Source organism: Desmodus rotundus, chromosome 12 (genome assembly GCF_022682495.2).
Source record: "Desmodus rotundus isolate HL8 chromosome 12, HLdesRot8A.1, whole genome shotgun sequence".
NCBI classification, from domain to species: domain Eukaryota; kingdom Metazoa; phylum Chordata; class Mammalia; order Chiroptera; family Phyllostomidae; genus Desmodus; species Desmodus rotundus.
The window spans coordinates 45,923,867-45,950,300 of record NC_071398.1 but is presented as its reverse complement, the minus strand read 5'-3'; the positions used below and the strand labels follow the sequence as shown (position 1 = coordinate 45,950,300).

The 26,434-nt window shown below is 57.9% G+C and overlaps 4 protein-coding genes across 6 annotated transcripts; 3 read left to right on the top strand and 1 right to left on the bottom strand.

Annotated features, from left to right (window-relative positions):
* The first annotated feature begins 26 nt into the window (after window positions 1-26).
* Window positions 27-4,874, top strand: PIH1D1 (PIH1 domain containing 1). Its single transcript, XM_053916050.2, has 9 exons — window positions 27-823; window positions 1,157-1,223; window positions 1,571-1,750; window positions 3,035-3,096; window positions 3,192-3,273; window positions 3,718-3,847; window positions 4,051-4,126; window positions 4,478-4,621; window positions 4,758-4,874. Exons 1-9 carry the CDS (start codon window positions 734-736, stop codon window positions 4,797-4,799), a joined length of 873 nt encoding a protein of 290 aa, XP_053772025.1. The 5' UTR covers window positions 27-733; the 3' UTR covers window positions 4,800-4,874.
* A 2,999-nt stretch (window positions 4,875-7,873) lies between these two features.
* Window positions 7,874-18,464, top strand: SLC17A7 (solute carrier family 17 member 7). The gene is made up of 12 exons (XM_024566309.4): window positions 7,874-8,052; window positions 11,791-12,043; window positions 13,558-13,676; window positions 13,958-14,072; window positions 14,149-14,236; window positions 14,419-14,505; window positions 14,597-14,739; window positions 15,394-15,543; window positions 15,720-15,852; window positions 16,436-16,546; window positions 16,753-16,880; window positions 17,083-18,464. The coding sequence occupies exons 1-12, from the start codon at window positions 7,991-7,993 to the stop codon at window positions 17,374-17,376; spliced, it is 1,683 nt and encodes a 560-aa protein (XP_024422077.1). The 5' UTR covers window positions 7,874-7,990; the 3' UTR covers window positions 17,377-18,464.
* A 178-nt stretch (window positions 18,465-18,642) lies between these two features.
* GFY (golgi associated olfactory signaling regulator) lies at window positions 18,643-21,996 on the bottom strand. 2 transcript variants are annotated; one of them, XM_045200382.2, is made up of 4 exons: window positions 21,889-21,996; window positions 19,755-20,937; window positions 19,503-19,676; window positions 18,643-19,019 (listed from the first exon to the last, which is right to left on the bottom strand). In XM_045200382.2, exons 2-4 carry the CDS (start codon window positions 20,920-20,922, stop codon window positions 18,820-18,822), a joined length of 1,542 nt encoding a protein of 513 aa, XP_045056317.1. In that variant the 5' UTR covers window positions 20,923-20,937; window positions 21,889-21,996; the 3' UTR covers window positions 18,643-18,819. The 2 variants fall into 2 exon arrangements, with proteins under 2 accessions (XP_045056317.1, XP_024422097.1); XM_024566329.3 differs by lacking the exon at window positions 21,889-21,996 and adding an exon at window positions 21,190-21,298.
* Window positions 21,997-22,323: 327 nt separating this feature from the next.
* On the top strand, window positions 22,324-24,266 carry PTH2 (parathyroid hormone 2). Of its 2 annotated transcripts, none has more exons than XM_053916082.2 (3): window positions 22,324-22,537; window positions 23,404-23,528; window positions 24,045-24,266. In XM_053916082.2, exons 2-3 carry the CDS (start codon window positions 23,407-23,409, stop codon window positions 24,217-24,219), a joined length of 297 nt encoding a protein of 98 aa, XP_053772057.1. In that variant the 5' UTR covers window positions 22,324-22,537; window positions 23,404-23,406; the 3' UTR covers window positions 24,220-24,266. The 2 variants fall into 2 exon arrangements, with proteins under 2 accessions (XP_053772057.1, XP_024422096.2); XM_024566328.4 differs by lacking the exon at window positions 22,324-22,537 and adding an exon at window positions 22,559-23,306.
* The last annotated feature ends 2,168 nt before the right edge of the window (window positions 24,267-26,434 follow it).

Here is a 26,434-nt window from a genome sequence, read left to right as displayed (position 1 = left end):
GAGGTGGCTGGGGACGCGAAAGAAAATGGGGGTCCCTTGCAAATAGTTAGAATTCCAGATTTAGAAGGTGGCCTATTTCCTACCGTTCACAAAAGTGCAGCTTTTAGTGCGAAACTTATTTACTAGAGAATCGAATCTAGCTCTGGGACGAAGCGATAGTTCAGAGATCAGAAGGGGGTCTTTTAGGATGGGCACTGCAATTTAGGTTTTCCATAATGTCCCAGCCTTGACTGTCCCGTGACCCGGCCAGATACTGTTGTCGGGAAGGAAGGGAAGTGTGACTTTACTAGAGAGCGGAAGTATGGCACTGAGTGATCAGTCTCAGAATTTAATTATGATTGGTAGAGGTGAAAGACGTGACCTCATCCTTAGACTATGATTGGTCGGTAACAGAATACAGTTGCTGGTTAACGAATGAGCGTTGGGGTAGTCGGAAACGTGCCTGCTCGAATTTCTGGTTACATAGAGACTTTCGAGGGTGGTTGCCATTTACACATTTGGCATGTAGGACCTAGAGAGCATCTAGAGATATTGATTCCCAACAGATTTGAGGGCGATATCCGAACTGAGGAGAATTGTAGTATTGTCTCTGGCCAGATTCTTGGATTTTTGTATGGAATAGTGGGTGTTGGAGTCTGTTGAGGGCCCGGGAAGCGGTCCCCAGAGTACAGATCCCAGCAAAATTCCCCCAGGTAGGAGTTGCTAGGGACACCTAGGTCTCTTCCTCAGGGCCATGGAGGACTCGAAACTGCTGGTGCCAGAGCTGAACAAGGCAGAGGCAATGGGCGCTGAGACGGCGCGTTTCGAGGAGCTGCTGCTGCAGGTGCGGACTGACCAGCGCTACTGTGTCCCTGGGTATTTGGGTGATTTTTTTTTTTTTTTTCAGAGATGGGATTACAGTTCCCAGAATGCACTAGGGAGGCAACAGGGCCCACGGGAATTGTAGTTGGTTTGCTCCAGCTTTACTAGGCTCTGGAATAAATGGGAGTGGGATTGGGGTTGTCCTTTGGGTTGCTCCAAGTAGGAAGGGGACAGAATGTGTCTTATTCCTTGCATGGCTCATATCCATAAACATCGCTCAGTAAACGTTGGAGGAACACATGAGGGGGTCTGCGAGCACAGACGCCAAGTCTGGAAGTCGTTTCCCTTCACACAGGCCTCCAAGGAGCTCCAGCAAGCCCAGACAAGCAGACCGGAATCAACACAGATCCAACCACAACCTGGTGAGAAAGGCAGAAACCCAAAGAGAGTGAGAGAGATTTCCCAGGGAGAGGTGGAGAGAGACTGGGGGCAGGGCGTGCAGAGAGGAAGGAAAGAGACACAGTGGTAGAGCTTAGAGATCTTGGTAGCGAAGTGAACAGAGACCCAGAGGGAGATCCAAAGAGAGGAGGGGGTGGACAGGAGTGAGTAGGGGGACAGAGACTCCAAGGTAGGAAGAGAGAGGTCCCAGGGGTGGGGAGAGGAGCAGAACCAGAATGTGGAGGACCGGGACTCAGAGAGGGGGACAGATGAAAAGAGGGGCACACTGAGGAGAGGCTGGATGGAAATCAAGACCAACCATTCCCACCAGGCTTCTGCATAAAGACCAAGTCATCCCAAGGGAAGGTTTTCATCAACATCTGTCACTCTCCCTCCATCCCTCCTCCGGCGGATGTGACAGAGGATGAGCTACTTCAAATGCTGGAGGAGGACCAAGCCGGGTTTCGCATCCCCATGAGTCTGGGAGAGCCTCACGCCGAACTGGATGCCAGTTAGTGCTCTCCGAGGACCCAGGACTATAGCCCCCTGGCACCGTCCTTCCCTAGGACCCCAGAATCCAGGGCCCAGGGTCCTCCTCCTGCAGGACCTAGAAATCTGGATCCCCCGAACAGATCCTTTCCCTGTGGCATGTCACTAGCCTGCTGGGCCTCCAGCACCAGTTGCCTGGGGCAGCCCCGGTTCTGCCCGCCTGGCCAGGCTGGCACTTCTCTTTGCCCCTGTCCAGGGCGAGGGAGGGCTGGGCAGGTGCTTCATTAGCCCATCTTCCAGCTCTAGTCCTGGGCAGGCTCTCACTGTCATCTGTTTTCTCCTTCGCTCTCTCCCATGTCCGTGTCTGTTGCATTTCTGTCTCTACATCCGTGTGCTTTCAATTCACATATGTCCCCTGAAGCCTCCTGGGACCAAGCCCTGGGGCATGGGGACTTATCAAACCCAGAACCTGCTATTTCAATACTGTGTGAGTCTTTTTGCCCTGGTGGGGTCTCTTTGCCCACACCGAGCAGTCAGGGAAGGCTTCCTGGAGGAGGAGATGTCAGATATAAGACTAGAAGGAACCATAGGAGTTCATCAGGTCAAGATAGGGAAGAGGGTTCTGGGCAGAAGGGACAGAGGGGTCCAGAGGCTAGAAAGAATAATTCAACTGGATTGGTCAGTAATTGAGAGAGATGGAAGAAATTTCTAGGAGGAGGCTGTTACACAAGTAAGCTTCTCTCTCTCCAGGTGGGAGGGGAAGACCACACAGGGCCTCCAGTGCCAGGAGGGCGTTCTCCGACCTTGGCCTGGGGGTGCTGGGAGCCCAGGGAGGGCTGTGAGCAGGGGAGAGGCAGGGCCAGCACTGGGCCATAGTGGGGAAGGACCAGAGGGGAAAAGACTGGAGGCTGGTGTGAGTCCAGACTGGCAAGTGTGTGCCGAGTTCTCGCTTCCTAATCATCTCTGGGTCTCTCTGATTCTTGTGGCTGCTATCCTTTATTGCACAGGTGGCGAACACCAGGCCCGCGGGCCAAATCTGGACCCCCACCTTGTTTTATCCGCCTGGCACTTTGTTTCTACCCGGCGGCAGCGCCGAGCTCTTGCTTAACTGTTAAGGAGCAGTTACATTTATACAGTCCTAAAATGACACTTGGCCCTTTGAAGGCAACCGGGAGGCTGATGTGCCTGCCCCCCCTGTGAAAATGAGTTTGACACCCCTGCTTTATTGTTTTTTCCTTGCCTATGTTTGGGCGGTGGGGTTGTCCCTGAGGGCTGGTGGGGCCTCACCCCCCTTTTCTCCTTGCAGAGGGCCTGGGCTGTACCGCCTACGACATAGCTGTCAACAGCGACTTCTACCGGAGGATGCAGGTTGGGGGCGTGGCTGTGGGTGAGGCCAGGGCTGGGGCCTCGCTCCCTTTATCCCTGGAGCCCTCCCGCATCCCTGCTCGCCCCCTCTCTCCTAGAACAGCGAATTCCTGCGAGAGCTCTTGATCACCATCGCCAGGGAGGGCCTAGAGGACAAATACAGCCTGAAGCTGGATCCAGGTGAGGGGCGGGGCCGAGCCTGAGGCAGTTTGGGGGCGCCCTTGGTAGCTGTGGGGCTAGTGTAGGCTATTTTCTTAGCCTCTAGGCTGCAGATGACAGAGAGAGGTCGAGGCTCCCCAAGGTAGGCTGAGGAGGAGGGTAATGGGGGTGGGGTGGGCGTGTCCAGGCTCGGGATTCCAGGTGAGGGGTGGGGTCTGACTGCGTGGGAGCAGCGGAGTCAGAAGCATCTCCGGGGGACAGATTTTTTGGGGAAATACCCCGGGAAGGGCCTGGGGTTAAGGTGGGTGGTCTTCCCAAAGCCAAGCAGGTTGTGTGGTCAGAGGTCAGACCCCTTGCCACCTCCACCCCTCCTGGGAAGCTCTTTCCGTGTAAGGTGTCCCCCCCCCCCTCGGCAAAGGGAACTCTGACCCAGGTGACCTTTGACCATGCCCTCCCTCCCGGCAGAGTGGCGCTTGTTGAAGAACCGGCCTTTCTTGGGCTCCATCTCCCAGCAAAACATCCGCTCCCAGCAACGGCCTCGGATCCAGGAGCTGGGGAACCTGTACACCACCGACTCCTTGAGACCTAAGGAAGGGTGGGCTTTGCATGCTGTATGCAATCCCTCTCTCCCCACATGGAGCCGTGTCCTGGGGCTCTGGGAACCCCCAGAGGGGAGAAGCTGAACTCCCAATGGGAAGCAGGGCTGGGAGACTGGAAGGGGACCACGTGTCAGGCACAGAGAACAGCCCAGCAAAGACCTGGAGGCTTGCCTCACTTCTGGCTCTTGTTCCCCCCCAGCCCTGAGAGGCCTCACCTGAACCTTTGGCTGGAAGCCCCTGACCTCCTCTTAGCGGAAATCGACCTCCCCAAACTGGTGAGTGTGCCCTCGACCACAGCTGGAGAATGAGCTTGCGGTGTTCGGGGAAGGTGTGGGCTTGCTTCCAGGCCTGGCTGAGCCTGGTTAATGCCGCCCTCTGAGTGTGGCTGCCTCCTGTTCCCCGGGGCCCAGGGGCCCACTTCCAGTGCTGTCCGGAAGATGCCCACGGCTGTAAGTGATCGCAGGTGGAGAACTGTGATTAGCATATCCCTCCTTTTCTTCGGAATGTTGGACCCTTTAACTGTGGTTGTCCCAGCTGTTGCGTCTTCTCCCCCTGGTGCATGTTCTCATCATCCTGTCTCCTGTGGCTGAGGAGAGAAGGGTAGGCTGATTCCACTGCATCCCCAGGACGGAGCTCTAGGGCTGTCGCTGGAGATCGGGGAGAACCACCTGGTGATGGGGGACTCCCAGCAGCTGTACCATCTGGATGCCTACATCCCCCTGCGGATCAGCTCTGATGAGAGCAAGGCAGCCTTCCATCGGAAGAGAAGGGTACCTGGATGGGGTGGATGCTGGTGCAGGGAAGCGACCCTATTGGGGGACCTGGACTTCTGGGTCTGATGGTCTGGTGGGGAAGGGGCGGGGGGCTGGGTCCTCAGTCCTGAATCATCTCCCTTTCCCTCCTCAGCAACTGATGGTGGCGATGCCCCTTCTCTCTGCGCCTTCTTGACCCGCCGTCTCCCTGTGCTTCCAAGAAGGGAGAAGAAGGTGGTAGCTTCTCTAAAATTGAAATAAAAGATTTTTGGCCCTGGCTGCTGTGGCTCAGTGGATTGAGTGCCAGCCTGAGAACTGAAAGGTGATGGGTTCGATCCCCGGTTGGGACACAGGCCAGGTCCCTTGTTGGGGGCGTGCAAGAGGCAACCACACATTGATGTTTCTCTCCCACTCCCTCCCTCCCCCTCTCTCTAAATAAATAAACTTAAAAAAGAAAAAGATGTTTGCTTTGTTCTGTGTCTGGCTAGGAATATATGGGGAGTGGGGAGGAGGAGGGACATTGGACTTGGCGTCCCAAAGGGGTCACGGCCACCAGTCAGACCTCGTCCTTCCCCCTGACTCCTGGCCTCCAGTCTCTCACATGTCCCAGCGCTGACTCTGCCCGCCTCCTGTTCGCAGTCCCTCCTTGGCTCCTGTTGCCCCAAGGAGAAGGCCCGAGCCCCTCAGCCTGGCACTCCAGGCTCTGTGCGGCCTGACCTCTGTGCCTCCATTTTTTCTTCCTCCCCATCACTGTCTACTCACACTGAGGAGTGTCCCCACTGCACCATTTTCTGCACCTTACTTTTGCTGTTCCTTCTACTTGGCAACTCCACACCATCACACCCGGGAACTTTCTAATTGTCTCACCCTCACAGAGGACGTTTCCGGAGCCCTCTGGGGACCCGGCCCACACCGTCATCTCCAGCCTGTCCTACCCCTCGTCCTGACAATCTGCCAGTTGGTGGAACTGTGCTTCATGTCACCGTCTCCGCTTCCCGATCCTGGGAGTACGGCTTCCCCTGAGGTGGGGGCTACTCTCCCCGCCCTCATCCAGTTGCCCCTTTTTTCTTATGCGCCCCTACCAGTGGCCCGAACCCACAACCCATACATATGCTCTGATCGAGAATCGAACCAGCAACCTTTCTGTGGGAAGACACTGCACCAACTGAGCCATGTGGCTCAGGGCTCCTTGAAAAGCTTTTCAACCTTCAGGTGTTCTCTGATTTACCCTGGCCGCGTTAGAATCCTCTTCCGGGAGTCCCCAATACCCAGTGTTACTCTTAAAGCTATGTTCCCTATGGTGTGACAATGCCTGACACCTAGTCGGAACTCAAATGTTTGTAGAATTAATGATTACCAACATCCTCTGGTTTTCCCGTAGTCCTAGGTGCATAAGTAAATGGAGGAGACACTGGTAAATTGAAAGAGCAGCAAGGAGGCCAGTGTGACTGGAACGGAGTTGAATTGGGTGGGTAGAGAGGGACTAGCCTAGTTTCTAGACGATGAGATGGGAAAAGGTGGGGATGACAACGGGTAGGGTCTGTGGACATCTGAAGGAGCGAACGTGAGCGCCATGTCCACCAGAGGGCGCAACGCAGCCTCCGTACATTGTCTCAGAACTACAACTCCCAGCGGCCCTCGGAGCACGTGGTCTTCCCAAGCGAACAGTGAGGTCCAGTGGCTGCTGGGACTTGTAGTTCTTATGGAGACCCTTCTTGAGACTGATGAACTCATTCTTAGGTTCCGAAAAGTGTGGGGCTGGGTCCTTACTGCCGTCCTCGGTCTCCATGGTGATGGTTCCGGAGAAGGCACGGGATTTGGCAGCGGCCGGGCGCTCTTCCCACTCCCTCCTCTTCACCATCTGCTCCACCTTCACACCTGGCCCGGAGCCGCGGCCACCGCCTCCACATCCAGGCGGAGGATTCCGCCGCCACAGGGTGGCGCGTGTGGACGGCTCCGTGGATGCTCCCCGCTCAGACTCCAGAGTCCGAGCCCCGGCCGCCCCGGCGGTCAGATGCAGGAGTCCAGCCTCCAACCCCCTCCTCCCGGGGGTTTCTCAAACTCAGGCAAAATTGTGAGACCCAGAGACCCATCGAGAGGCTGCGGCGGGGGCAGCAGCTGCTGGACCACTCGGCTCGCGGCGCCCGTCAGCCTCGCGGGCTGCTGTCCCCGCCCCCTGGCGGGCCTGTGCCACATCATGAAAATTTAATCCCAAATGCATTTGCGGCCCGACGCAGAGAGGCAGTGGTGCAAGGAGCACCCTCCTGGGACCTGGATCTGGATGGAGGTGGACTCAGCGTCTAGGAGAGGGGCTGGTCAGGAGAAAAGAGCGGGGCAGACGGAGGAAAAGTCCGGGTTCAACCCTAGAGGGGCGGGGCTGGGATTCAGGGGTGGAGTAAAAATTGAGGGGCGGGGACAGGTCCCAGCGAGAAGGGACAGCTCTCAGTGGGTGGGAGTAGAACTCGAGGTAGGAACGACTTAGGGGGTGGAGACGGAACTGGGAGAGTGGACAGATCCCAGGGAGGCGACGAAGCTGTTTGGGTCGAAACTAGCGATGGAGGGGAGCAGTATAACTGTCCGGGATGAAACTCAGTGGGGAAAGGAATTGGGGGTCAAGGAACTGGGAGGGGGTTGTGCCCAAAGGGGAAACAAGGGGGATGGAATTTAAAAGGGGAAAGGTGGGAACAGGTGGCTGGAAGTCACAGGGGAAGAACCTGGATGGGGGAAGAGCTAGAGGGAACGGTGAGTGAATGGAAATGGGGGAAGAATTCCCGAATAAGAAAAGAACCTTCTGAATGAGAAAGTTGGAACTGGGGCCGATGACGGGGGGTGGGGATGGAATTCGGGGGCGGGACGCAGACATTAGGAGCGACAAGACGGAGAGGATGAAACACAGAAGGAGACTCAGAGCAAGATGGAAATGCGGGAAGGAAATGAAAGAAACTGAATGGGGTGGGGACAAATCTCAGATTGGGAAGAGAAAAATCTGGAATAGAAGGAGCTGAGGGGAATAGAATGAAGGAGACTAACTCCGGGGAACGGACAGAATTGAGGCGCTGCGCCTCAGGAGTAGATGCAGAACTCAGAGATGTGGTCTAGAGAGGAAAGGATGGGGGGGCAGATCGTAATGGGAGGAGTGCACCCGAAGAACCAGACTATACTGCCAGGGGCGGGGTCTAGCGAGGCGGGCGGGGTCTCTCCTCGCCACGCCCCCGACGCTGAGTTCAGTGACAGCCCCCAGGCAGTCCTCACTCGCAGCCTCCTTCCCCCCCGAGCGGAGCTGCGGGGCCGGCCGGGCCGGGGCGGACCCCGGGAACCCGGACGCGGCCGCCCGGGCCCGCGGGCGGGGGGATCCCTGGGGGGGTACGGGCCACAAGGGCAGCCACGATGGAGTTCCGCCAGGAGGAGTTTCGGAAGCTAGCGGGTCGCGCCCTCGGGAGGCTGCACCGGTGAGCGTGGTGGGGGTCCCGGGCGGGGAAGAGGGCGCGGGTCGCAGGATGAGAGGGCTCCTTCCCACCTGGGCACAGACCGATAGACGCACCGGCGAAAATACCAGTGGATGGCGGGGGCGAGGTCCACCCATCTGCCCAGTTTCTCCCTTCGCCTCCGACGGCGCTGCTCTCCCTGGTTCGATCTCGCTCATCACCTCTTTTATTTTTCTTCGCCCCTCCCCACTCTAGGGTCTACCCTTTTCTCTGGGACTGTATGTTCCCCTCTTTCCGGGTGCCGCAGCCTGTCCTGCTTCTGGGACTCTGCTCGCCTGTCTTCTCCCTGCGTCCTTTCTCCGGACCTCGGCACCCCTTTCTCTGGGTCTCTGTTTCCCTTTATCTCGGAGTCTGTCCTCTCTCAGATTCCCTGGCCATTGCTCTCACTAGATCTCAGTCAACGCCTCTCTTGGGGTCTCTTACTCTCCCCTTTGGGGTCTCTGTCCTCTCTCTTTGGGTGTCCATCCCTCCACCCTGGGTCTCTCCATCACCATCTTTCTCGGTTCCCGTTACTCAGAGCGTTTAATCTGAAGCTAAAGCGGATTGTGGCCCATGGGTTCTTGTCCTTGGGGAGAGTTAAGCTGGGAGAAAGAAACCGGGGGGTCCTGGGGCTTTAGGGGAGAAGGGAGTTGCAGGCCAAAAAGGCCTCCCATTAGGCCTCCCAAAGGATGTAAGCTAGAGCTAAGAGGGACTTCCAGGGAGATGACCCCCGTGACCTGGGTGTCCTCAGGGCAGTCCAGGACACTTCCCTCCAGTCTTTCACCCCCAACCCCAGCCTTGGCTGCAAGTCAGAGAAATTACTCATCTTCGAAGAGGCCTAAAAATATCTGGCCACAGCAGGGGAAGGGCATAACCTGATCAGTCCCTGCGGCCATTCCCTCAGACCCTGTCCCGGTGGCCCACAGCCCCGACCCCAACTTTAGTTGACCCTTCGTCCATCTCGCTAGGCCACACAAGTCCTTCTCTAAGTCTAACGCTAGTCCCGCTTGCTGCAGATCACCTCCGAGCCCCAACGTCACCCCACCCTCTAGTAACAGGAGAGATGGAAATAAGGCTGGACAGAGGGAGGAGGCAGGAGGATGGCACAGCGGTGGGGAGGTGGTGGGGAAGCTGAGATAACCTCACCCCTGCTTCTCCCAATCTCCCAGGCCCTCCCCACCCTTTTTCTCGCCTCCTTTCACGAGTTTCTCAAAATACACCAGTGAGAAGTCAGGAGACAGAGAGAGACGTGATAATGCAGGAGGCTGGGGTGGGGGGCAGTGCGGGAGGGGTGTGTTCCTTGGGCCCCCTCCCTCAGTCTCTGCTTCTCAGCTTCTCCTCTGTGTCTGGGTTTCTCTCGGTGTGTCTGTGCCTTACTGTCACCTCTCTGAGCTGCCTCCCAGGCCCCTAGTGACCGCAGAGCTTAGAGCTCAGAGCCACCCTCCACCCACCCAGGACAGTCACCAAGGAGGCTGAGCGGAGAAGAGCATTGCACCCGGATCCTGGGGTCACCGTGATGGTTGGAGACACACGTGGACATGCTCTGTGCTGGACACAACCCCGTGATTCCATTGAACCCTCTAGACCATGCTGGGGAAACTGAGGCTCGAGTTGAGAAGAGGGAGAAATGGGTGGACGAGCATAAATGCCATCATTCAAACCCCGGTCAGCCCGTCCCCAACCTGGGGTGGAGGCTGCAGATTTTCCTCGAGATGAGTGATACTAGAGTGGGTGGAGAACTCCCTCAGACCAGGAAACAGACGGCAAACTAGGCGACTTGGGACAAGGACATGGGGGGAAGGGAGATGGAGGAGCCGAAGTGCCTCGTCTCCCAGGGCCAGGCCTTGGGCAGGGTGAGGCTGGCCCCAGGAGGTGACCAGGCCCCATCACTGTTCTCGGTGGGTGACCTTGGTCATGCTACTTTCCCCTGAGCCTCAGTTTCCTGCGCCATGGGAAGAGAAGAGAGAAACAAAGGAACGTAAGGGGCCAGGGAACTGGGGGAGTGGACATAGAACAGGAGAGAAGCAGAGACAGAGACCCAGAGACCGAGACACCTTTATTTTGACTAACTGCAGGCTGCAATCACGCCTTGAGTTTCAGAGTCAAACAGCATCGGATAGCAGCCTGGGTCAAAGTCTAATCTCATTGGCTGACGTGTTATGATGGGAGGGGGCATTCCCCACCGCCCCGTGCTAGTCTTTCTGGGGACTCCTGTCCCCCTCTCTCTGGCTTTCTGTTCCTCTATCTCTCTCAGGGTCTCCTTCCTCATCCCTCTGGGTTCAGTTCGCTCCCCCACTCTCCCTGCCCCCCCCCCATACTGTTTCTTAAGGTTTCTCCCTCCTTCTTAAGTTCTAGGATGGGGAGGGTGACTGTGTTCTCTCATCTCTTCCACCGCCTCCCCCCAGACCGTCTGGCTGTTCTTTCCTCCCCCGTCCCAGTCTCCCTCGCCTCCATCTGTTCTAGTCCCCTTCCTGGGATCCAGCCCGATCCTCTGGCTGCTTCCCCGCTGCAGAAAGCAGCCGCACCTCACACATCACGACCCCAGCCTGCCTCCTGGGTCTCTCACTCTCCTTACCTTTCAGTGCCCTGGGTCTCTGCATCTATGTCCTCTCTCCCGGGTTTCTGTCCCCTGCCTTTGGATCTCTGTCCCCTCCCTCTCTGGGTCGCTGTCCTGTTCCCCCTTCTCCTGGGGCCTCTGCCCCTATCTTAGTCTCTCCCTGTCTCTCTGGGTCTCTGCCCCCTTCTCGCTGGATCTCTCTCTTCCTCCTGTATCTCTGACCCTCTTTCTTAGCCTCTGGCCCCTCCCCACCCCCACCCTCCTTTTGAGTCTTTCCACACCTCTGCACCCCTCTCCCCGCAGCCTCTCTCTGGGTTTATGTTGGCCCTCTAAGTATCCTATCCGTCATCACAGACTCAATCCCTGATCCAGAACAGGCGGGGGCGAGAGCCTCACTGGGGACTGAGCCAATCCCCCTACCAGGGCCATCTGTCCCTTGCCAGGACACCACCCGCCGGTCCTCCTCCCTGTCCCCTAGGCTGACAGCCTGAACTCAAGGTTCCCCAGGGATACCCGGCTGGGCTGCTGGATTCTGGGGATCTGGAAGTCGCCCCACCCCCGAGCCCCTAGCTCCTGGTGGCTGAATGGAATCAGCCGGATGTCAGCCCCACACCTGGGGCCTGGAAGCAAGGAAGGACATGCCATAGGGGGCAAGGGAGGAGGGGTGTCGGTATATATAGCAGACGTGGCTGAGAAGCATCTGTTCTTTTGACACCTTTGCTGAAGCATCTCCTTAGCGCCTTTTGCTTGCTCAAATAGACTCATATCTCAGGGAGGGGGCTAGAGAGAGTCTCTGGGCCTTGGAGTGGGGGCTGCGAGCACAGGCTTTTGGATTGCAAAGGGTAGTGTGGGGCCTAAAACCCCTGAATTGAGAGATGACAGCATTGGGAGAGAAGGGAATTGAGGGCCTCAAAACCTGAGTCTGGAGGGGGGGTGCAGGAGGAGGCTGGGGGGACGTGGAATTCCTGAGGAGATGGAGACTGGGGGTCCAGATTCCTAGGTCCTGAGGAGAGAAAGGGCTGGATTCCTGGGGAAGGAGGGAATGTGGGCTTAGGTAGAATCCTGGGTCTTTTTCAAGCAGGAGGTTTTGCCCTGGACTCCTGTGTCACAGGGAGGAGGGGGCTGGGTCCTGGACGTCCGAGTCTTTGACTCTTGCTGCCCCGCAGCCTTCTGGAGAAGCGGCAGGAAGGTGCAGAGACTCTGGAGCTGAGTGCTGACGGGCGCCCCGTCACGACGCAGACTCGGGACCCGCCGGTGGTGGACTGCACCTGCTTCGGCCTCCCTCGCCGCTACATTATCGCCATCATGAGCGGTCTGGGATTCTGCATCAGCTTTGGCATCCGCTGCAATCTGGGCGTGGCCATCGTCTCCATGGTCAACAACAGCACGACCCACCGCGGGGGCCACCTGGTGGTGCAGGTAGCTCGGGGTCTGAGCGGCGGTACTGCCACACCCTGATGACGTCACACGCGACCGGGCGCAACACAGGCCACGCCCCGTTCAAACCAAACCCTGAGTGGCCCCGCCCACCAGTGCCGCCCCCTCAACTCCGTCAGTTCCACTGGCATCTTTCCTTCCTAAGCCCCGCCCCTATTGATTTCAAATCCCTAATTTTAACATGTAGACTCTGCCCCACAATTAGGTTCCCTGTGTATTGCCTGCCTCTTCTCCGTTTTGGACCTCCTAGCAACTTTTGCTTCACCTGTGTCCTACACCTGTCCCAGGGTCACATATACTTTTTTGGGGGAGGGATTTTATTTATTTATTTAGAGAGGGAGAGAAACTTCAATGTGTGGTTGCCTCTTGCGCGCCCCCTACTGGGGCCCTGGCCCACAACCCTGTAGGTGCCCTGGCTGGGAATCGAGCCAGCTGTCTTTTGGTTCTCAGGCCAGCACTCAATCCACTGAGTCACACCAGCCAGGGCCACAACTACTTTATTCCAGTCCCATCAGTCTGCCCACTGAATTTTAATCCTGATTTTTCTGAAGCTCCATCGCTGCCAAATCCTACTTCCTCTGCTCTGGCCATTACCTAAATCCCTCCTCATATTAGATTTTCTCCCTATTTTAAAAAAGATTTTATTTATTTACTTTTAGAGAGAAGGGGAGGGAGAGAGAAAGAGAGGAAGAGAAACATCGGTTGCCTCTCACATGCCCCCAACCCAGGGATGTGCCCTGACCCGGAATCAAACCTGAGAAGCTTCCTACGCAGGCTGGCGCTCTACCCACTGAGCCACACCAGCCAGGGCTCTCCCTAATTGAAAAAAACGTATATTTGTTTATTGATTTCCTTACAGAGAGGGAGAAACATCGAGCTGTTGTTCCACTTATTCATGCATTGATTGGTTGATTTTTGTATGCACCCTGACCCTGGGTGGAACCCCAACCTTGGCGTATCTGCACGACAGGTTAACTAACTGAGCTACCTGGCCAACGACTCTCCCTATTTTAATTTCAGTGTGTGCCGTGCCTCGCCCCCACCCTCTCTCTCAGAAAACAAAGTTCTGATTATGACTGTGGCCTACCCCGCCTCTAGCTCAGTTCCAATCAGGTCCGCTTCTTAACTACTTCTTGTCCCTGACTAACACTCATCCACGTTACTCTGCAAACGGTTCTTAAGTTTGTTAGAAGTAGAGAAAGAACTTCCACCCTGTATATGGGCCCGGAGACATTCAGAGAAGGGGCACTGAGGTAGGGAAACAGGCAGTGTGGCGTCTAGGCAGCAACAGGCCTTGTTGCTAAGATGGTACTGGCCCTAGCAACGTGGAGAAAGCTAGTTTGGGAAGGACCGAGGTGAGCTTGAGCTCTGATTGGCAGGTGTTTGGGTGAGGATCCTTATTGCTGATTGGCCAAAGGGCTAAGTCTGTGGTGCTGATTGGTGGAGGGGCAGAGCCTGAGGCAGAAGGCTGGTTTGATGTGCTTTTTGGTCCACAGAAAGCTCAGTTCAACTGGGATCCAGAGACTGTTGGCCTCATACACGGCTCCTTTTTCTGGGGCTACATTGTCACCCAAATTCCAGGGGGATTTATCTGCCAAAAATTCGCAGCCAACAGGTACGGGGGCGGGGGTGATCTCAAAGTAGGCGGGGACTACAGTTGCATGGGTGGAGTTGGTGAGGCCTGGCATTTGGGGGCTGACTCTGGGAAAGTGGGAGGGTCCTGGGGGCGAGATCTTAGAGAAAGGCGGGGCTTATGATTGTGGAAGGTGGGAATCACAGAGAAGGTGGGGCCTGGGGTTCTGGGAAACCGGGTTCTGTTGTGGACAGAAAGAGCAGAATCGTAGGCGTGGTGGGATAGCCGAACCCTTTTGTCGGACCACGAACTCTTCCTGCCAGGGTTTTCGGTTTCGCTATTGTTGCTACATCCACTCTAAACATGTTGATCCCCTCGGCGGCCCGAGTCCACTACGGCTGTGTCATCTTCGTGAGGATCCTCCAGGGGTTGGTGGAGGTAAAGCCCCGCCCCCTGTGACCCCGCCCCCGTCTGACCCCACCGCTTCTCAGTGACTTTGGCTTTCTTCTCCTAGGGGGTCACGTACCCCGCCTGCCACGGGATCTGGAGCAAATGGGCCCCTCCCTTAGAGCGGAGTCGCCTGGCGACAACAGCCTTTTGCGGTGAGAGGAAGGGGGTGGGATGTAGATTTGTGGGTCTGAGAGCGGAGGGGATTGGGCACCTGGCCGGAGGTATCTGTGGGAGGAGGGGCTGTGGCTTGTGTTCTGGAAGACGGGGGCTGGGGGTCCGCACTCTTGGGTAGAGGGTAGATAGGCCTGTTCTCTCCCCTGCATTACTCCCTTAGGTTCCTACGCCGGGGCGGTGGTCGCGATGCCTCTCGCCGGGGTCCTGGTGCAGTACTCAGGATGGAGCTCTGTATTCTACGTCTACGGTGAGGGGCCCAGACGCCTGGGTCCGGGTGGCGCTGGGGCGGAGCGAGGCCGGTAGTCACCTCGCCTCCATCCCCCTCCTGCTCCCATCAGGCAGCTTTGGGATCTTCTGGTACCTGTTCTGGCTGATCGTCTCTTATGAGTCGCCCGCGCTGCACCCCAGCATTTCGGAGGAGGAGCGCAAGTACATCGAGGAAGCCATCGGCGAGAGCGCCAAACTCATGAACCCCGTCACGGTCTGGTCCCAGGACTGCGGGGCGGGGTCACTGTGGGGCACTGAGAGATATGCAGGCAGGGAGTCAGGAGAAAAGGGGGCTTCGAACCCTCACAGCCTGTAGATCTTAGTGGGCTCTAGCAGACTCAGAGGAGACAGGGTAGGAAATCCAAATGGGCGGGGCTAGAACCTAGGAGGCGGGGTTAAAGCCGGGGAAGGACCAACAAGCAGGTGCTGAGCTCAGGCCTAGGTCGCCAGGTGGGCGGGAACCACTCGGGGGCGTGGTTAAACATGCAGAGGCGGGATTAGCACGTGGGACTTTTACGAGACCTTGGGGTGGCTGAGGCTAGATTTAGGAATCGTAATTGAACGGAGATTCCTGGGCCCACATTTATGGATCCCTGAGGGTCATCGTCAAGTCCGGACACACGCGGAACTGCGGGGCCACTGCAGCGTCAGGAGCCCTGCATCCCCGAAGTATCAGAGTTGAGGCGAGGATGCCAGCAGGTCCCCACCGGGACACGGTCGAGCTGGCTGGCGTCCCTGGGTATCCGGAGGTTTTAGTGAAGTCGGTAAACCAGGGTCTCTGCGGGACTCTAGTGCGGTCCCTGAAGGGACACGGAGAGCGCCCAGCCCTGGTTTCTGTCTTAGCGGCCCCTCGTCCCGCCCCTCACAGAAGTTTAACACTCCCTGGCGGCGCTTCTTCACGTCCATGCCAGTCTACGCCATCATCGTGGCCAACTTCTGCCGCAGTTGGACGTTCTACTTGCTCCTTATTTCCCAGCCTGCCTACTTCGAAGAAGTGTTCGGCTTCGAGATCAGCAAGGTCGGGCCCAGGAGTGGGGGCAGGGGTGCCGCAGGGTTGACGGAGGAGTGGGGGCCGGGGGCCTGGGTCCCAAGGGGTTGGAATGAGGGACAGGGAGCAGCCAGTGGTGCAGAAACCGAGTGGAGAGGCCTGGCCGGAGGCTCCTGAGCCCCTGCCCTGTACTTTACCTGGCTCAGGTGGGCCTGGTGTCAGCGCTGCCCCACCTGGTCATGACCATCATCGTGCCCATCGGCGGCCAGATCGCTGACTTCCTGAGGAGCCGCCGTATCATGTCCACCACCAACGTGCGCAAATTGATGAACTGTGGGGGTGAGTGGGGCGCGGCCTAAACCGGGTCGGGACGGCCTGAGCCGGGCGGAGCGCCTCGGGGGCGTGGCCTCAGGGTGGGTGTGTCCAAAAAGGCGGAGTCAGGGTGAGGCTGGGCCTGAATGGAACAGGATCTCAGGTGACAGTCTGGGGCGGTGGGGCCCGGGGGCATTTTGTGTGACTGTGCCTGTGGCTTAGTCAGGTCTGGAAGAGCGGGGCCTACAACGGAACAGGGCAGAGTGGACGACAAGTGTGTGATGAACAGGGGCTATCTATGAGTCGGGGACCTGGAGAGACGGGGTCTGGGTGGTGTACTGCCCAAGGAGTGTGGACAGAGACGGAAGGTGTGAAGGTGCAAGGGTGGGACTGGAACCCTGCGTCTTCAGGGGGTGGGGCCATGGAGGGCCCGGATGGGCGCTGGAGCCTGTGCGGGTGGGTGGTCCAGGGCCAGGCTTAGGGCTGGTGCTGGTGGAAGGAGGGACAAAACCAGGGACAGGCGTGGAGCGGATAGAGGTGGACGGGGGTAGATTAGGTCTGGAGAGACGATGAGGGGCGGCTGGCGCTCAGATGAGAGGGCCCTCTGCAGGCTTCGGCATGGAAGCCACGCTGCTGCTGGTGGTCGGCTACTCGCACTCCAAGGGCGTGGCCATATCCTTCCTGGTCCTCGCCGTGGGCTTCAGCGGCTTCGCCATCTCTGGTGAGAACCGCGAATCTGAAGCTTGTGGGAATCTGGGCAGCGTTGTGGGGAACTTCCTTCCTGGCTCAGGGAGGAGTCCTCCCAGCCACGCCAAAGGCCGACTAGAAAGAGCCCCAGAGAGGGGGGAGGTAGGAGTGGGGGAAGGGATGGAGCAGGAGTCGCTGGAGGGAAATTCAGGTGTGATACCTCCTGGTTCACCTTGCCAGGGTTCAATGTCAACCACCTGGACATCGCCCCGCGCTACGCCAGCATCCTCATGGGCATCTCCAATGGCGTGGGCACATTGTCGGGCATGGTGTGCCCCATCATCGTGGGCGCCATGACCAAGCACAAGGTCGGTGCGGGCGCCCTGATCCCCTCGCTCTGCACCTTTGTGCATGGTCCCACCCTGACGCGGGGCACGACCCCTGGGCTCCACCCCTGCCCTCTCTGGGATCTGTATCCCTTTCTCTGGGCCTCCCCTCCCCCTCCCAGCTTCTCTCTTTGCCTTCTCTCTCTCTGGCCTCCGACCTCACCTTCCCTTTGTCCCCACACAGACTCGGGAGGAGTGGCAGTACGTATTCCTGATCGCCTCTCTGGTGCACTACGGGGGGGTTATCTTCTATGGAGTCTTCGCTTCTGGAGAGAAGCAGCCGTGGGCAGAGCCGGAGGAGATGAGCGAAGAGAAGTGTGGCTTTGTTGGCCATGACCAGCTGGCTGGCAGTGACGAAAGCGAAATGGAGGATGAAGCTGAGCCCCCTGGGGCACCCCCTGCTCCTCCTCCCTCCTACGGGGCCACGCACAGCACAGTTCAGCCCCCAAGACCCCCACCCCCTATCCGGGACCACTGACCACGTGCCTCCCACTGAATGGCAGTTTCCGGAACCTCCACTCCACACATCTCTGGGCCGAGTGGCAGTGTCAAGGAACCCCAGTCCTCTCTGTCCCGCCTCAGGCCTAAGAAGCACTCTCCCTTGTTCCTTGTGCTGTCAAATCCTCTTCCTTCCCCAGCTGCCTCTCAGGGGTAGTGAAGCTGCAGACCGGCAGTTTCAAGGAGGCCCAAATTCCCCCAAAGCTTTCCTTCTCCACTTGTTTTGCCTCAGTGGTTCCAAATCTCTCCTCCCAGGGTTTTATTTGAACGGACAGTTTAATCTCTCCCTCTCCCTCGTGGTTTTGAGGCACCTCCCCCTTTTCCTTTAACCCCAGGGGCCCTGAGATTACTCAGCGCCCCCCTCTGCTTTCAGGAAAAACTCAAGGTCTTCCTCTAGAAGTTTCAAATCTCTCCTAACCGTATTCTGCGTTTTCCAGATTGGTTTGACCAATCACCCTTCCCCACCGTTTCAGAGATTGATTCTCACCAGCGTTTCGGAGGGAAAATGGCAGTTTCAAAACACCTTCCCCCACCTCTTCACTCCTCCCTCCACCAGCAGATTGGGCGGAAACACTGAATTCCCCAAGACCTCCCAAGCTTGGCACAGTTTCTAGGGAAACAACCAAAATTTTATCGGTATGCCTCTCCCCACCCCTGTGCACTTTTTCTGATATGGTTTTCAGGTCTAAATAGCGGCTGCTCAAGTCCATCAATGGTTTGAAGCCACCGGCGTTGAACTTCCCCATGGTGGCTTCGAGATGTCCCTCTTCCCCCCAATTCCTTGCACTTTATTCTCCTGGGTGGTTGCAAGCTACCCGCGTTTTCTCAGTGGCCATTCGTGTGTCCCTCAGGGGCTAAATGACTCAAAACCTGGGACGCGGTCCCTGGCAGGGACCTCTCTTTCGGCTTAGAATTTGGGGAACGGATGTAGGCGAAGGCATCCCAGGAAAGGGAATGGGGCTGGGGGCAAGGGATGTTTTTCCCGGGGCAGGGCGTGTCTTTGTGTCCCTGTCTCTGTGACTGTAAATCCTGCCCTGCCCCCCTCCCAATAAAATGCTTTGGTGTACATACCTGGTCGTCGTCATTGACTCAGTGGCCGTGGGAGTCACAGGAGTTTCAGCCTCCCACCCCTTCCTTCCTCGGACCCAGGAACCCCAGCCCTCCACGCCCCCTCCTCCTGCAGCTGGGTATTCTAGGACCCCAGCCACCCTCCACCTCCAGGACGCAGGACAGAGGAGGTGTCTGCTGGCGAGAACACGTGATTTATTCGGCTTCAGCCGGTGTTGTCCGGTCACAGCGAAAGCATCTCTACGTTGGACTCTAGCGGAGAGTACCACTATGTAGCAAAGCGTTCGGGGAGGAGAGGATCTGTAGGCCCTTCCTCCGTCCGGGAATGACGCGGGTCTGGCGGGACGAGGCGGGCTCACGCAAAGTTGTTGGGGAGCGTGGCGGGGGAGAGCGGCTCCAAGCGCTGGGGGCGCCCCCCGCGGGGCGGCGGGGGCAGCTTGGGCGGCAGCGGAGGAGTGGGCGGTGGCTGCTTGGTAGCGATGTGGGAAGGGACCCAAGCGTCCGGCGCATAAAAGTAGAGATTGTAGGGCTCCTTTGGAGTGTCCAAATGCATAACTATGGGAGCAAAGGGGAGAGGTCATTACCGGGCTGACGAGGCGCCTGCCCCCACCCCTGCACCGCTGCCCAAAAAGGAGGCGGGAGACAGAGGATGCTGACACCCTATTGGAGCTGGGTTTTCAAATCAAAGGGTCAGGGCCCCTGAGGGGGCGTGGTGTTCGCGCATTAGGGGCGGGGCCTGACGTGAGAGGGCGGGGATGATGGTGCTCCGGGAGGCGAAGGGGCAGGGCCTGTACGAACTCTTGGCTCCCAGCCTGCAGCCTGTCCGACCCAGCTGGTTTTGGGGGAGGCACTGGATAAGTGTGTGTGTGAATTTTCTGAGAGCTGGGAGACAGAACCTGACCACGGAGGGGTCAGGGCTTCTGTTGACCTTGGATGGGGGAACCTGAACTTTTGCGGGGGGCGCCCTAAAGTGCCAGGGGAAAGCAGGTTAAGGAAAGGGGCAGGCATTCAGGGCGGGGCGCTGTAAGGGACGCTCACCCGGCTCTTCTCCGTCGTTTGGAAGCCGGTGGTGTGCGAAGGGCCGCTGTCGAGCCCCCCGGCGGTACAGACACCACAGCAGCAGGAACACACCGATCAGCAGCCCGGTCCCGGCGAAGAAGAAGCACAGGGCCCCGCCCCCCGCGCCACGGGGGCGCCCCACCAGGGTCACGCCTGAAGGAAGGAGCCAGGGAATGAGCAACCGAAAGTCCCCGCCCCCTCCTCCCTCAGACCCAGGTCCTAGACCCTCACCGGTCTCCTCCACGCGCTCCACCACGATGATAGCGTTGACCCTCTCACCTCGGCTGCGCCGCTGCGGGGCCCGCAGCGTGGCAGGGGCCGGCTGATTGGGGGGTGCCGGGGGAGCAGGGGCGTCCCCAATCCGGGATGAGGGAGGAGGGGCATCTGGCCCTTTAGGGCGAGAGTGCTGGGAGGTCTTAGGCTCTACGGTCGCAGGAAAATCTGAGGTCAGTTTAAGGGAGCTGGGCTGGGTGGCTGCATGTGTTTCTGGTTCGATATTCAGGGACAGCTCATTTAGGGCAGTAGCTTGGCCCTTGAAGGGTGCAGGCGTTTCTGGGTGAAGACTGGTGGGAATTTCAGGGTCAGATCCCATGGGGATCTCTGTCGTATGTTGGTAGTGGGTTGTGGGGAATATTGATTGGGGGATTTCAGTGGGGCCGGAGCTGTGGGTTCCATGGGATTCTGGGAGGGGGGTTTTGGAAGGGTCAGGGTCAAGAGTCTGAAGGAATTCAGAGTTGGGGGTTTCAGTGGTGTTGGGGTCATGGGGTTCTGAAGTTTCAGGGTGAAAGGCTTTGGTGGGGTCAGGATCAGGGGCTTCTGCGTGTGAGATTTCAGTGGAGTTAAGTTTGGGAATCCCCAGGAATTCTTGGTGTGGAGTTTGGGGAGGGTCAGGACTCAGGGTCCCAGGAAATTCTGGGTGTGAAGTTTTGGAGGAGTTAGATTGTGGGGTCTCAGGGGATTCTGGGTGTGGAATTTCAGTGGGGTCAGGTATGGGGGTCTCAGAAGGTTCCGGATGTGTCATTTGGAAGGAGTTAATTTGGGGGGTCTCCAGGGGTTCCGATATTGAGGTGTTGAGTGAGTTAGGTTGGGGGATCTCAAGAGATTCTGGGTGTGGGGGTTCTTGAAGGTCAGGGTTGGGAGTCTCAGTGAAGTCGTGGGGAGAGGGGTCAGGGGAAAACATAGAAGGCGTCTTGGAGGGCTCAGGAGAAGCAATCCCAGGGGGTTCCGGGTTAGGGTGGTCCTGAGTGGAATTTTCAGAAGAATGAGGGAAGGTTTCGGAGGGGTGGTCCATCCCTGGGAAGTAGGTGCCCCCAGTCGGTGAGACCGAAGGCATGGTGTTGGAACCCAATTCAGCGAGGAGGAAGACGAGGAGGAAGAGGATGGGGCTGAAGGGTTTCATTGCTCTGGAAGATGCCTATAGTTGCAGGGGAGAGGGAAGGGGTTAAGGCAGGAACTTGCTGGGGAGTCCCAGCCCACTCCCAGAGGCCACGCCCACGGTGGCAGGCCTCAACCACTGGTCCCCAGGTGGATCACCGCCTCCTGCAGCTTGGCACCAGGGAACGCGGGAGAACCCTACTGCAAGTGCCGGAGGGCTGGGGCATTAGCCGCTGTAGCTACGGGACATTGAGGCGTGGGGCTTCTTGGGAGTCGTAGTTAATTTCCTTACCTGTTTCCCCGAGGAGGTCCCAGAAAAATTGGCAAAAAATGACGCCTCTCAAAGCCCCCAGATCTCCTCCACTTCGACTTCGGAGGATGTAGATCTCTGAACGGACATGGATCCCTTCCTCTCTGAGGGCCCCGGGGACACCTTGACTCAACACTTGTTTATGCTAGAGGAGAGTCGGGGGAGCGCCTAGGGGCTGGGGGTTTGCAGGCCTGGGTCTGAGGGAGGAGGGAGACTCCTGGGTCCTGGGTGAGAAGGCTCCTGGGGGTTTAGACACCCGATTCCAGAGGGTGGAGGGCACGGTGGGTCTAAATTCCTGGTTCTTTAGAGAAGAGAAACCTGAAGGTTCAGATGCCTAGAAATTTGAGGGAGCGAAGCTTGCGGGGGCAGGGGAGGGGGCGGCTGGAATACAGGAGAGAACGGAAATGGGAGCCTTGAACCCTTGGGTTCTGAATTAGAGAGATTGGGAACTGAGTCTTGGGTTTCTCAGAGATAGGGGTGCAGGGATCTGGGTTCCTCAGCCTGCTGGGGGACAGTGTTGTGGGGGACCCCAGGTCTCTCTGTTTATTGAGGATGCAGCTCAGATCTCAGGAACTTAGGGGCTGGTCTGGGGCAGAGATGCCAATGTCTGTGTTCAGGCGGAGGTAGGGGTGGCAGACACCTGGATGGGACAGGGGCACTTGGGGCCCTGGGGTCTCCTACCTGTTTAGTGGGGTCCAAGACAACAGCAGGTGAGCAGAACGGGGTGCAGAGATCAGTGAGTGCTGCAGAATAGCTCTGGGTGGAGCAGCAGGAGGTTTGGTCCCAGGGGCGCAGGTGATGCACTTGACCCCCTCCCTGGGGACCTTGGGAGCCTAGCAACAAGCTTGGGCTCTTAAAGGGATAAAGGACATTGTCTCTGGAGTGGGGAAGGGAGTTGGACTGGATGATCTGGTGGAAGGATGTGGCCCAACTAAGCTATTTTCCTTTTGGAAGCAGGGCTCCGTCCTCTCCGACACCCAGCCTGGGTCCAGCTCCCTGGTGCCCTCCTACATCAAGCCCCTTGGCCCTTTCTCCTCGGAGTGGATCCAGAAATATAGACCCCCCAGGCCCCTCCCCCACCAGAATCCATGAGTCTGTCCCTGCCCCCTTCATTCCTAAACCCAGGAGCCCGGCCCAAGCCCTATTCCCCTCCTCTCTGGGGAACTAGGGATCTTGCCATATTGCTGTTGCCTTTGGGACTTCCCAGCCTTTGCCTACCTCTCCACTGTGCAGAGTGCACCCCCTTAAGAGCCAGTGTGGATGTGGACTGGGGCTTATTTTCATAATACCCCCGAGCCCCTCCCTGAGGAGCGTTAGACACACCCACGGGGTAGCTCACGGGTCCTGCCTGGCTCTTCCCCCTCTTCGCCAGCTCTCTGAGACTTCCCTGAATTTTCCGGCCACTTTCCCTGCTTTCACATGCCCCACCACACACCCTTTGTCTTCTCCTGCCTTTATCCCTCCCCTGTCTCATGCTCTGCCTTTCTGGTTCTCTCCCTGCCCGGGTTTCTCTCTGGGGATCTCTGTCCAGGCTGGCGGTCCTTGTTTCCTTCTGTCTTCCTGGGAGCCTCTTCCGTCACCCCTAGCTGGCCCTCTTTGTCAATCTCCTTTTTCGTCTTCCTTTGCCTTTCTTTCTTCCTCTTGCCTCTTTCCTCTGTCACTTTGTCTCTGTCCTTCCTTCTCATGGTTACTTCATCTCTTTGTCCCTGCTTCTACCCATTAGTCTCTCCACTGTGGCTTTTCCAGTCTCTCTCTCTTTCTCTCTCTGTCTCTGGCTTCAGTTCTGCCGGTCCCTCTGCCGGTCTATTTTTATCCCTATGACACACCCCCCGTGTCCACCTCTCTGTCTGTCTGTCTCTCCCCCTCCCGCTCTTCCCGAGGTCCCAGATCCTGGTCCCAATTAGTTGGTTGCTGCCAAGGCAGTGGCGCGGCCCCCACCCTCTGCTCCTCATTATAGCTGGCGGCTCCTAATGAGCCTGGGGGGAGGCTGACCCTGCGCCCCCAGCCCCCAGCCCCCTGGTCTGCGTCACTGCCCGCTGCGAGGGCTGTGGAAGGGATATAAGGGGGCTGTCAGCCTCGCTGCCAGAGCCCACTGCGCAGTAGGGGACCCTGCGATTGGGCTGCCGGGGGTGGGTAAACTCTGGGGTTCTTGGCCAGGAGACGGGTCTTGTGGAGCCCTTCCCTGTCTCTCCACAGGTGATGGAGACTCGCCAGGTGCCCAGGAGCTCCCGCGTGCGGCTCCTGCTGCTGCTCCTGCTGCTTGCGCCCTGGGGCGTTGGCACTGCCTCGGGCGTCGCCCTGCCCCCCGCGGGGGTCTTCAGGTATGTACGATGCCCAGGGCTCCCAGGAAGGGGTGGGGACTCGGCGAGGTGGGAAGAGACCCAAAGAAAAAGGGGGAACAGAGACTCAGAGAGGGAGGCAGAGACCAAGGGAGAAGACAGAGACTAGGGCGAGGAGAGAGGCGGGTGGACAGGGAATCAGCAAGAGAGATACAAAAAGATACATTCTCAGAAAGGTCTTGACAGACTGAAACCGACGCAAAGCAGAAACGGATTCGTTCCTTGCACAACGACGATCGGGTTCTTGGGGTGGGCCAGGCAGTGGGCTGAGTGCGGAGGGGGACCAGGGCGCAGAGTCTCCCTACTCAGGGAGCTCCGAACCTGTGGAACCGAGGGACGGAGACCCACACAGAGACAGAGAGACAGAGGGACAGAGACGCAGGCACTCCACAGACGGTGCGGTAACCGGGCTTCGAGTTAGACCACGAGAAGGACAAGCGGCAGCGGGCACGGAGACCTGGACGCACAGAGTAACCTCGTCTCTGGGTCTCCCCACAGCCTCCGCTCCCCGAGCCGGGCCTGGGCGGGTCCGGCCACCCGCGTGTCGCGGCGGAGCCTGGCGCTGGCGGACGACGCGGCCTTCCGGGAGCGCGCACGGATGCTGGCCGCCCTGGAGCGCCGCCACTGGCTGAACTCGTACATGCACAAGCTGCTGGTGCTGGACGCGCGCTGAGCGCCCACCCGCTGGCACGTTAATAAAGACCCTGCTGCGCGTTGGGACTTCGCCTCCTGCCGTGTGTGTGTGTGTGTGTGTGTGTGTGTGTGTGTGTGTGTGTGTGTGTAGGGGGCGGGCCCAGCGCCGGTTACACTGGCGTCTCACCCCTTAGTCACCTTTTCTCTCCTTAAAGAGTCATCTTTCCCTCCATTCATCATTCATGCACACCGCTACCTCTTGAACTACGCTCCACCCCTGCCCCCACCCCAGCTCTGTCCCCACCTCTCACTTCGTGCTTCCGTCCCTCCCCACTTTGCGACTCTGCTTCCACCGCAACCCCGAGTCTCTGTCCTCCTCTCTGGGTTTCTGTCCAAATTTCTCTGGTTTTCTTATCTCTCAGGTCTCTGGTCTCCTCTGAGACTCTGCCCTCTTCTCTGGGTCTCTGTCGCTCTCTAGGTGTCTGTCCTCCTTTCTCTGAGTCTCTGTACTCTCTCTTTCACCCTCTTGGAAATCTCTATCTCCACCGTCTGCTCTTCTTGCTGCCTTTAAAACTCTTCCTTCCACTTAAGTTCCCTCCCCACTGAGCGACTCCTTCGTGTTTCCCTTTCTTTCTTCCGTTGGGTCTCCGTTTCACTCTCCTCCAGCTCCCAATTTTCTCTAAATTTCGCCATTCCCGCTCTCCTGTCCCTACTTCACCCTGGGCGCAGTGGGCAGATCAGGGACTCTGGTATGACCTTCACCTGCCATTGAAGACCAGGTTCCCCCAAACCTAGCCGTGTGGTGTGGGAAAGAGCTTAACCTCTGAACATCCTTTTCCTCGTCTGAGGTTTCAACCAGATAAGTATGAGAGGACATCAGCACAGCGCCCCTGCATGAAGCAAACGCTTTTATTAGAAAAGGGTTTTCTCTCTCTGGCAGCTGCCTCCAGCAGCTTCTTCAGGGGCTTCTTGCGGGAGACCAACGGAGGGGCTGGATGGGGCAGGAAGAGAGGAGTGGGAGGACCAAGAGTTCGGACAGACGCTGAGGGGCGGGGGCGGGCAGGCACCTGGGCTAGCAGTCTATCAGGATCTCTCTCCCTCACTCTCTAGGCTTGGTTAGCCCCTCAGCCCCGCCCCTCAATGGTGACTATGGCAACCTCCTCCTTCCCAGACACCATGGCTCTGAACCTCAAGCCCAGGGAGACGCTCGGGCGGACCACGCTCTGATTGGTGTAGAGAAGAGGGTGGGGATAGGCGTGGCCTCCAGTGGGAAGGGGCGGGGCAGGCTCTTGGTGTTTGACAAACTCTCCCATAATCTGCATTTCCAGAAGGTGGACCCCGTAGGCCTTGAGGTGGGCCCGTTTCCGCGTTATTGAAACACTGAACAATGAATAACTGTATTCCTCAAAATCATCCAGAGTTGGCCACATTTTAGAAATAAAGATAACAAGACTCTGAAAGGATTAATTTCCCCAAGTTGCCCGCACTAACAAAGGGCAGAAGGATAACTGGAACCCACAATCTCTGCAATTTCAAAGTCTCAGCCTTTCCACTACTCTGCTGGAGAGATGACCCAAAGTTTCAAGAGCAGTCGCCGCGTGCCAGGCGCGGTCTCCCAGACACTGTGCGGGAGGGCCTGGCAGCTGGGTCTTGGCCTGGACCCTTCCCATACCCTACTTCCTCCCTAGATCTCTACAGCTAATACCACCCAGACCCCCATTTCCAGACGGAGAGCTCGGGGCTCAGGGCTCTGGCCACCTCTTGGGACTCTGACACTCACCCCATCCCAAATGAGCCCCTTCTCATGGGTGCCCTACCTTGGCAATGGCTCCAGTCTACCAGTCACGGGGTCTGGTGCTGTCCTTGGTTTTCCCTCTTCATCCCCCTTCACAGCCTAGCAGTCCCTGACTCTGTCCTTCCTGCCCTGCCTCTCTCCACCCTTCCCTTCTTTCCACCCTCCTGCCGGGCCCAGCGCAGTCCTCACCTGGACCACAACCCCAGCCTTCTCCCTACCTCCGCCTCAGCCTCACTCCATCGTTCACCCCCTCTGCAGGCTCAGAAGGTCTCTTTCCCACTCTCGGTTGATTCTGTCCCTTCTCTGCTCACAGCCCTATCTCGGGAGCTTAAGAGTAAAGTTCAAGCTGGTATTCAAAACCCTTTATGGGATTTTTTAAAATCCTAGCAACATGGTGCTGCCTATGGCTCTCCACACACGGAGGCTCTTTCCCGCCACCTGGTCATCACACATACTTTTG

Bases quoted from the DNA above. Each gene is read 5' to 3' on its own strand.
- PIH1D1 (XM_053916050.2), top strand. From the start codon at position 734: ATGGAGGACTCGAAACTGCTGGTGCCAGAGCTGAACAAGGCAGAGGCA. The intron at 824-1,156 runs GTGCGGACTGAC...CCCTTCACACAG, and splicing joins TCGAGGAGCTGCTGCTGCAG to GCCTCCAAGGAGCTCCAGCA. The intron at 1,751-3,034 runs GTTAGTGCTCTC...TTCTCCTTGCAG, and splicing joins TCACGCCGAACTGGATGCCA to AGGGCCTGGGCTGTACCGCC.
- GFY (XM_045200382.2), bottom strand. From the start codon at position 20,922: ATGAAACCCTTCAGCCCCATCCTCTTCCTCCTCGTCTTCCTCCTCGCT. The intron at 19,677-19,754 runs GTGAGGGTCTAG...TCCTTCCTTCAG, and splicing joins GGAGCGCGTGGAGGAGACCG to GCGTGACCCTGGTGGGGCGC. The intron at 19,020-19,502 runs GTGAGCGTCCCT...TTGCTCCCATAG, and splicing joins AAACGACGGAGAAGAGCCGG to TTATGCATTTGGACACTCCA.
- PTH2 (XM_053916082.2), top strand. From the start codon at position 23,407: ATGGAGACTCGCCAGGTGCCCAGGAGCTCCCGCGTGCGGCTCCTGCTG. The intron at 23,529-24,044 runs GTATGTACGATG...GTCTCCCCACAG, and splicing joins CCCCCCGCGGGGGTCTTCAG to CCTCCGCTCCCCGAGCCGGG.
- SLC17A7 (XM_024566309.4), top strand. From the start codon at position 7,991: ATGGAGTTCCGCCAGGAGGAGTTTCGGAAGCTAGCGGGTCGCGCCCTC. The intron at 14,506-14,596 runs GTGAGGGGCCCA...TGCTCCCATCAG, and splicing joins CTCTGTATTCTACGTCTACG to GCAGCTTTGGGATCTTCTGG. The intron at 16,547-16,752 runs GTGAGAACCGCG...TCACCTTGCCAG, and splicing joins CAGCGGCTTCGCCATCTCTG to GGTTCAATGTCAACCACCTG.